The sequence below is a fragment of the Erinaceus europaeus genome, chromosome 8 (genome assembly GCF_950295315.1).
Source record: "Erinaceus europaeus chromosome 8, mEriEur2.1, whole genome shotgun sequence".
Lineage (NCBI taxonomy): Eukaryota > Metazoa > Chordata > Mammalia > Eulipotyphla > Erinaceidae > Erinaceus > Erinaceus europaeus.
The window spans coordinates 86,766,591-86,776,150 of record NC_080169.1 but is presented as its reverse complement, the minus strand read 5'-3'; the positions used below and the strand labels follow the sequence as shown (position 1 = coordinate 86,776,150).

General features: G+C 39.9%; 1 protein-coding gene across 2 annotated transcripts in view; it reads left to right on the top strand.

The window, feature by feature from the left end:
- Nucleotides 1-4,564: 4,564 nt before the first annotated feature.
- Nucleotides 4,565-9,560, top strand: part of ASZ1 (ankyrin repeat, SAM and basic leucine zipper domain containing 1) — an 81,873-nt gene continuing 76,877 nt past the window's right edge. For both annotated transcript variants that reach the window (XM_060195717.1, XM_007525445.2), the window contains exons 1-3: nucleotides 4,565-4,674; nucleotides 5,005-5,104; nucleotides 6,979-7,101. In XM_060195717.1, the coding sequence (XP_060051700.1) occupies nucleotides 4,570-4,674; nucleotides 5,005-5,104; nucleotides 6,979-7,101 (328 nt within the window). In that variant the 5' untranslated portion in view covers nucleotides 4,565-4,569. The remainder of the gene's footprint in view (nucleotides 4,675-5,004; nucleotides 5,105-6,978; nucleotides 7,102-9,560) is intronic.

Genomic DNA, 9,560 nt, shown 5'->3' with positions numbered 1-9,560 from the left:
TCCTCCCCCTCTGCCCTGTGAAGACAAACATCCATCCCTCACCCTCAACCCAAGGTTTTTACTTTAGTTCCCTATTCCAATTCCAATCAAATCCTGCTTTGAGTTTCCCTTTTTGTTCTTCTTTCTAAACTTCTGTTTATGAATGGGATCATCCCATACTTGTCTTTATCTTTCTGACTTAGCTCACTTAACATAATTCCTTCTAGCTCCATCCAAGATGAATCAGAGAAGGTGCGTTCATTGTTCTTAATAGCTGCACAGTATTCCATTGTGTATATATACCACAGCTTTCTCAGCCACTCATCTGTTGTTGGGCACCTGGGTTGCTTCCAGGTTTTAGCTATTATGAATTGTGCTGCTATGAACATAGGTGTACACATTTCATTTTGGTAGGGTGTTATGGAGTCCTTGGGGTATATCCCTAGGAGAGGAATTACTAGGTCATATGTAAGGTCCATGTCTATCCTTGTAAGAGTTCTCCAGACTGCTCTTCACAGAGTTTGGACCAATTTACATTCCCACCAGCAGTGCAGGAGAGTTCCTTTTTCCCCACAGCCTCTCCAGCATTTGTTGCTGCTGTCCTTTTTGATGTATGCCATTCTCACAGGGGGTGAGGTGGTATCTCAATGCTGTCTTTACTTGCAATCTCTAACCATCAGTGACCTGGAGCAATTTTTCATGTGTTTGTTAGCCTTTTGGATCTCTTCTGTAGTGAATGTTCTCTTCATATCACTTACCATTTTTGAACAGGGTCATTTGCTTTTTTGTTGCTAAGTTTGCTGAGCTCTTTGTATATTTTGGTGATTAGTCTCTTGTCAGATGAATGGCATGTGAAGATCTCCCATTTTGTGAGGGGGGGTCTCGTTGTTTGTGTGATAGTTTCTTTGACTATGCAGAAGCTTATGAATTTGATGTAGTCCCACTGATTTGTTTCTGCTTTAGTCTTCCTTGCAATTGGGTTTGTATCATCAAAGATGATCTTGAGGTTTAGGTGGGAAAATGTTCCACCAATATGTTCCTCTAAGTATTTGATAGTTGCTGGTCTAATATCCAGGTCCTTGATCCATCTGGATTTGACTTTAGTTTCTGGTGAGATAAAGTGGTTCAGTTTCATTCTTCTGCATTTTCAACCCAGTTTTCTCAACACCATTTATTGAATTTTCTCCATTTAATACTGTGACCCCCCTTATCGAAGAATAGATGTCCATATGTGTGGGGGTTTATTTCTGGTCTTTCAATTCTGTTCCACTGGTCTGTGTGCCTATTTTTCTTCCAGTACCAGGTTGTTTTGATGATGATGGCCTTATAATATAGTTTGAGATCTGGGAGTGTGATGCCTTCATTTCTATATCTTTTCCTCAAGATTGTTTTGACAATTCTAGGTGTTTTCTGGTTCCAGTCAAATGATTATAGCTTTCGTTCTATTCTCTTAAAGAAGCTTGGTGGGACTTTGATGGGTATTGCATTATATTTGTATATGGCTCTGGGGAGAATATTCATTTTGATGATAATTAATTCTTATAGGAATGTTACTTCTTTTAAGATCATCCCATATGTCTCTTGTTGTTGTTTTCATTGTCTCTTAAGCTCTTTTTTAGCTATTATCTCTTTCTTACTTTTCTCTAGGTCATCCTTTCTCTGGCTAATTCTGTTTTCTGCTTCTGTTAATTTGCTTTCCCTTCCCTCAGCTTCTTTCTTCAGTTCAGTTATAGTATTAGCTTGTGCTTCTAATTGGCCTTTTAGCTCAGCTATTTCAGCTTTCAGGTCTCTAATTACCTTGAGGTAGCTATTATTTTCCCTGAGGGTCTCATCTGTTGTTTCCCTAATTCTGATAGCCCTTTCCTTCATAGTTGTCTTCATTTATGTGATTATTAGGTTTACTATTGCTTGCAAACTTTTCTTATCTATTGTTACTTCTGACTGATTTGGAGTTTTTTCTGGCTTCCTGTCCTGATTCATTGTGGTAGCAATTTTATTCGCTCTTGATTTAACCATTTTTTTTATTGATGTGGTTTTTATTTTTCTGTTCTATTGTTCTTCAGTTGTTGTGTTTTGAGTACAAGCCACACTATACTAAAGACCTTTCACAAATGCAGTCACCAACCTCAGAAATTACAATAGCAACTGAAGCAAGGATTGATGCAGTTCAACTACTAATAGTTAGCCAAACAACACCTCCTGCCCAAGAAAAATATAGCAACCAAAACCAAAAGAAAGAATAAGGAAAAGGGAAAGCAAGAATAAACAATTATGCAAATCTACTGTCCACTACAGATTCTAGGGATAGCAAGAGGAGAAAGAGAAGTAGAAAAGAGAGACACACACACAGAGTCCACTCTGAGTCAGATTTCTTCCCCAAAATAATTAACAAATGAGTATCAGTGAATTCAGAAAGCAAAAGAAGGAAGAAGGAAGAAAATTAAAAAAAAAAAAAGGGCAGTGAAAGAAGGTTTTTTTTTTTTTTTTAATTAGCTAGGAGGATGATAAAAGGAGGGAAGTGGGAGAGAGAAACAAGTTCCTCTCACAACAGATAGGACACCCAGTCACCTATCAATGGAGAAAACAACAAAAGTTAATTTTGGTCAACCTGAAGAAGGGGGAGGGAAAAAGGACACATGTATGTAATAATAAAATAAAATAGAGTAAACAACCCTAACAATCAGTCAGTCCGCTGCTTGGACCACTCCAGATTGGCTGCAGACAGCCTGAGCAATGCCAGCCAAGGTTGAGGATCTGATTGGTCAGGTATTTTGTCACTCAAATTAGAAGTCCAGCCAACTAAGGAAAAAAAAAAAAAAAAGGGAGTCAGGGTGTAGCACAGCAGGTAAAGTGCAGGTGGCGCAAAGCGGAAGGACCAGAGTAAGGATCCGGGTTAGAACCCCTGCCTCCCCATCTGCAGGGGAGTCACTTCACAAGTGGTGAAGCAGGTCTGCAGGTGTCTATCTTTCTCTCCCCACTCTGTCTTCCCCTTCTCTCTCCATATCTCTCTGCCCTATCCAATAAGGATGACATGAACAACAACAACAATAATAACTATAACAATAAAAAAGGCAACAAATGGGAATAAATAAATAAAAGAAAAAAGGCTTTGAATGACATCCCTGGTGAGCCAGAAATCTTGGTAAAGAAAATAACTCAGCCGGAAGCCTTCTAGGAGTGGCTGTCCACCCCTTGGGGCTGGTTCTATGGTAGGGGTGAAGGGTGAATTCAGAACTAATCAAGCCAAAGATTTCTTTTTTTGTCCTCCTGGCCTCCATTTGTCAGCCCAAGAGTGGGTCATAGGACTCTTCCTTGGTGTCACCCTGACCACCCCTTGTCCAACTTCCCACTGACGGTCCAGTATCTTACCCTATCCAGAGAATCCCAGGTCTCAAGCTGCTTTTTTTTGATGCTCATGCCAGCTGCTGCTTCCAAGTTGCCATCTTGGCTCCGCCCCATTACCAATATTCTATGTAGCAGTCAGACACAGGGGCATAAGTTTGAGCTCAGGGTGCTTTTACCTGGAGTGGCTTGTATAAGTAGTCATTTAGCCCACACCTCTCTTCTGAGGAAGTTCCAAAGGATACTTGCCAAGCTTGCAGTAGATGGATCTGCAGCCTCACAGTACCCATCTCCTAATATGGTGTCTCTGCTATTGCAAACAACCTTACAATAAAGTTCATTTTATAAACAGTAAGAAAGTAACAGTAATAACAACATATAGCACTACACTGTGAGTTTAGTGAATATGTGTTTTCTCTCAAAATAACTTAGGCATATATATTCAAACAGCAGTTGATAAGCGTAACTGAAATGACTAAAAGCAGAATTGGAAATAAGGAGGTTAAGATTGTATTTATTTGCTTTCTGAATGTTAACGCTCTGTCATAAACTCTTTCCACCCACTCTTTCGCTCTTTTCCTTAATGTTTTCTTTGGGGACATTTACACTATATAGCATTTTCTCTTAAGTTTCCAAATTCAAGCTGAGATTTGAAATCACAGGAAAGTTAAAGAAAGAATTCCTTGGGAATACTTCTGGATCCTTCCTTAAAACCTCATTTCCTGATAGCTCCTGGAGTATGAGACTCTCCTCAGGGGTGCATTCTGGCTAATACTTTTTCCCTATGCGGAAGGACTAGTTGACCCTGGTTTGGCAGGAGAGCCAAAGAAGGAGGTGTAGGCGAAAGTCTAGTATTTCTCAGGGTGAAATCTCTATTTGATCGTGGCCACAAACGGGGCATTTCTTGAAAAGCGAGAAATTTATCAAATACTTTCAAAGGAATGAAGGGCAAGCCCTCAAAAGGAATTAGAAACACCTGTTACTAATTTAGCAGACAACGCTAATCAGCCAGAACAACGTTGCCAACGACACAAAACCTTCCAACTTTTCACCTTCCAGGACTGGGTCCTGGGATAAGGAAGCAGCCTGTTGTAAGGCGCCTGCGCTCTGAGGCCTGAAGCCCCCGCTCTAACCCCACCCTTGGAGGCTCCACTTCCTGCGCAGCTTTTCCCGCGCTCTTCCACTGCGCAGGCGCACAGAGCTGGTAGCGCGGTGCCCTGTGGGTAGAGAGAGAGACGCACAGTGAGCATGGCGGCGGGCACAATACGTGGCCTAGCTGTAGCCGGCGGAGGCGAGAGCAGTGACAGCGACGATGATGGCTGGGAGATTGGGTATCTGGATCGGGCAGCTCAGGTACTGCAGGAGTACTTGTCTGGACTATCCTTGGGCAAGCCTCCTCTGTGTTTCTAAGCAGACATACTGTCCTTTGGACGACACACGCAGCAACACTTATTTCCCTCGATTCCCAGTTGTGCTGCTTTAGATCCTTGGTGTAGCGCTGGGTTTGACCAGCCAACCCCCGTCCAATTCAAAGTTAATTTTAGACTGAATTCTTTACGAGCTTTGTGTGTTGCCTTCTTTCTCCCGATGACGTATCTGCTGTCAAGCATTGTTTTCTGATGCAGTAGAAATGAATCGAGAGTTTTGTTGTTGTTTAACATTCTCCTTTTTTTTTTTTTAAAGAAATTGAGAGGTCCCTTACCCACTGAAGAAAAGAATGAAACGTTTAAGAAAGCATTGACCACAGGAGATATTTCATTGGTCCAGGAACTCCTGGATTCTGGTGAGAGATGAGGATAATGGCAAGCTAACATAGTTTTCTTTCAGTTCACCGGATTCTTTATTTTTAAAAGGTTTGAGTTGATTTTCTAAGTGCAAATAATACCACTTTATCAGAGAGCTGGCACTGTTTGCGTTTTCACTGCCTTGTTTTCTTCCTCTATTCCCAATTTTGAAGTGTAATCTCAATTACCTTTTGTGAGTTCTACCTCCAAGAAGTTTTCTCTGAATGACCCTATTCCACTGGTACTTCCTTTTTATCTTTTTTTTTTCTTTTTCCTTTGAACAGTGACAGAGAAATTGAGAAAGGAGGGATAGATAGAGAAGGAGAAAGCTACCTTCTGTACTGCTTCTGAAGCTTGTTCCCTTCAGGTGGGGCCAAGGACTTGAACCTGGGTCCAGAGCATGATCATGTTTCTGCTCAACTGGATGCACCACTACCCAGCCCCCACTGATGATTCTTTAACACCAAATAATGTAGAAATATTGTATATAGCACAGTGGGATGGGGGCAAGTCTGGAGCCTGGGTGCATGCATAACAAAGCATTGTACTATCCAAATGAGCTATTTTATTGGTCCTATTACTGATTTTTATACTGGAGGGGAGATAGCATAATGGTTATGCAAACAGACACTCATGCCTGTGGCTCCAAGGTCCCAAGTTCAACCCCTTGTGCACCACCATAAGCCAGAGCTAAATAGTATTCTGGTAAAAAAAATAATAATAATGATTTTTATACTAAATGACTCAGGCAGCTTAGTAGGTAGGTAGAGCAAATGATTTGCATGATATCACTGAGCAGTATCTCCAGTCCAACCATTAGTCTATATTTTTAAGATAAGGAGAAAGGGAAAGAGAGGAAAGTACAGGGGCCAGCCAATGATGAACTCAGTTTACCTCACATGATACTATGTGCAAGGACCCAGTTCGAGCCCATGCAGTGGGGTGTTTCATGAGCAGTGAAGCAGGTCTACAGGTGTCTTTCTCTTTTCCTCTCCATTTCCAGCCCCCATCTCAGTTTCTGTCTGCACAGAGTAAAATAGAAAAACAAAAATTTAAAAAGAAAAGACAGAAAAAAAATGGCCTCTGGGACCAGTGGATTAGTAGTAGCACAAGCACCGAGCCCCAGTGATAACGCTGGAGACATAGAAGCACCATACACTTTACCATCTCTTAGCACCCAAACTGTATTCAACTATATTTATAATTGTACCCTGACATACCTTTTGACCCTATGTGTTTAACCAACCATTCATGGGTAAGTTATGTGTTGAGAAGAAAGTTATGGGAACCTTAGGAATGTATGTTGTATTTGTCAATAAAAGGTATGTATGACGATATTCTCATTTCAAAGACACTATTTCTGTGAAACATTTCTAATTCCTCTAGAGAAACATGCTAAACCAGTTCTAATATAGATATTTTAAACAACATACATAAAGTATCAGTCAAATCTGGCCTCTTAGAACATTAGTATCTGCTTTGAAACTAAACAGGGGCCAGTCGGTGGAGCACCTAGTTAAGCACACACACATTTCAGTGCACAAGGTCCTGGTTCAAGCCCCTGGTCCCTGCCTGTAGAGGGAAAGCTTCACAAGTGGTGAAGTAGGGCTGCAGGTGTGTCTCTGTCTTCCTCTTGCTGTCTCCCCAACTCCTCTCAATTTCTCTCTATCTCTATCCAATAATAAATAAATAAATAAGCTAAAGTTAACTATTAAAGATAGTACCTTTCTTATTTTTGTAAAGCCATCATTATGGCATTTTGTTCTGGTGAAAGTGCATGGTGATGTCATTATGCATAGTATTTTCCACATATTGAGTTAACAGTGATTTGGAGTGGGTAACACTTTTTAAAAGCTTGTTTTTATATTGACAGGCATTAGTGTGGATACCAGCTTTCGATATGGATGGACTCCCCTTATGTATGCAGCTAACGTTGCCAATGTAGAAATGGTTCAAGTCCTTTTGGATAGGGGTGCTAATGCAAGCTTTAGTAAGGGTAAGATGTTTCTTTATTAATTTTTTTATTGAGAGGATTAATAGTTCACAGTAAATACAGTTGTTGGTACATGTATAAAATTTTCTCAATTTTGGTGGCTGGGCGGTAGCACAGTGGCTTAAGTGCATAGGGTGTGAAGTACAAGGACTGGCGCAAGGAGCCCTGTTCCAGCCCCTAGCTCCCCACCTGCAGGGTGGTCGTTTCACAAGCAGTGAAGCAGGTCTGCAGGTGTCTTTCTCTCCCCAACTCTGTCTTCCCCTTTTCTCTCAATTTCTCTCTGTCTTCCCCTTCTCTCTCGATTTCTCTCTGTCCTGTCCAACAGCAATGACAACAATAACAATAGCAATAAAAACAAGGGCAAAAAAAAATGGGGAAAAAAGGCCTCCAGGAGCAGTGGATTCATAGTGTAGGCACTGAGCCCCAATGATAACCGTGGAGGCGAAACCAATTTTTTTTTCTCAATTTCCTGCAAAACTCTCACCTGAGCTTCCCTCATGCCCCCCCTTTTCTTTGGTGCAATATACCAGACCCAGTCCAATTATTTTAAATAGCATATATGAAAATTTACTTGTATATTTATGTATATATCTGTTTCTGTTTATATCTTCAAGTTTATAATTTCTGTACACTATTTTCACAACTCACTTTTGTTCTTGAAAAAAGTAAGGGTAAGATGCCTGAAATAACTAATTGTGTTTAATATTACTTTATTAATTCCCAAGTTGTCATTCCAGAAAGTGACAAATATTAAAGCAGTTTTTCAAAAAAAACTTCCTGTCATTGAATCATGGTAATTAAATACAGAATTTAATTTAAAGTGGTAGTTATTTTGAAAAAAATTCAGAGATTTCACTTATATTATTTTTAAAACTCGTTATATTGTTAGATACCTTTCATTTCTATACTAGAGAGCTTAGATAATTTTTTTTAATATTTTTATTATTTATTCCCTTTTGTTGCCTTTGTTGTTTTATTGTTGTAGTTACTATTAATGTCGTTGTTGGATAGGACAGAGAGAAATGGAAAGAGGAGGGAAAGACAGAGGGGGAGAGAAAGATAGACACCTGCAGACCTGCTTCACCACTTGTGAAGCGATTCCCCTGCAGGTGGGGAGCCGGGGACTCGAACCAGGATCCTTATGCTGGTCCTTGCGCTTTGCGGCATGTGCGCTTAACCCACTGCACTACCACCCTACTCCCTTAGATCATTTTTGAAGGAAAATAAGTTTAATGGAAGTATCAGAAAACTAATTTTGTGAAAAATTAACCGTTGTAGTTTAATTCCCAATTCTGAAATGTATCAATTAAAGTTATTTCAAAGATAGTTTATTAACTCATTTTTCTATCCTGTGCTTAAGTGCTTTTGAAAAGCTAGAGTGTACATAAAAACAATTGAATTACTATATTGAATTAGTGCTTGTGTATTTTAATAGACTTCCACTAGACAATTAATTTAATAATTTCTATTAGATTTTATTTTAGATTTAATATTCACATTAATTTTATATATCTTTTTATAAAATAAATGTATATAGTCTATCCTCATTTCTTTGTTTTTTATATAAATTCCCACTTATTAACAGTTTTACTTTTTAATCTGCTATTGCAAAGGGGTCTTTTGACTATGTGAAATATGTTTAATGTTCTATTTAGGAATGAGATTTTTAAAAGTGTTTAAAAATTCTGTGGGGATGGAGGGGTGGCACACCAGGTTAAGCACACATAGTACAAAGTGCAAGGATACAGGCTCTAGCCCCCTTCCCCCGCCCCCAGCTCCCCACCTGCAGGGGGTTTGCTTCACAAGTGATGATGCAGGTCTATAGGTGTCACTCTTGTCTCTTTCCCTATCTCCCCATCTCTCTCAAGTTCTCTCTGTCCTATTCAATAAAAATGAAAAATGGCCTCTAGGTACAGTGGATTTGTAGTACAGGCACCCACCGAGCCCCAGGGATAACCCTGGAGTCAATAAATAAAGAAAGATAAATTCTCCCTATTATTAATATTTTTATGCTTGTAAACAAAGGAATACATTATGATCATAACACACTGTATTTTCTTTTTTTTTAATTTATTCCTTTTTGTTGCCCTTGTTGTTTATTGTTGTAGTTGTTATTGATGTTGTCGTTGTTGGATAGGACAGAGAGAAATGGAGAAAGGAGGGGAAGACAGAGAGGGAGAGAGAAAGATAGACACCTGCAGACCTGCTTCACCTCCTGTGAAGCGACTCCCCTGCAGGTGGGGAGCCGGAGGCTCGAACCAGGATCCTTACTCCGGCCCTTGCACTTTGTGCCATGTGCGCTTAACCTGCTGCGCTACTGCCCGACTCCCAATACACTGTATTTTCACACATGTTCATGAAAAAATTTTATGTACCCACCTACAATACATAGGGGGTCAGTAATATGTAAATTATATCTACTAATTAAGATATATGTGTATGCATATATGCATATCATTATG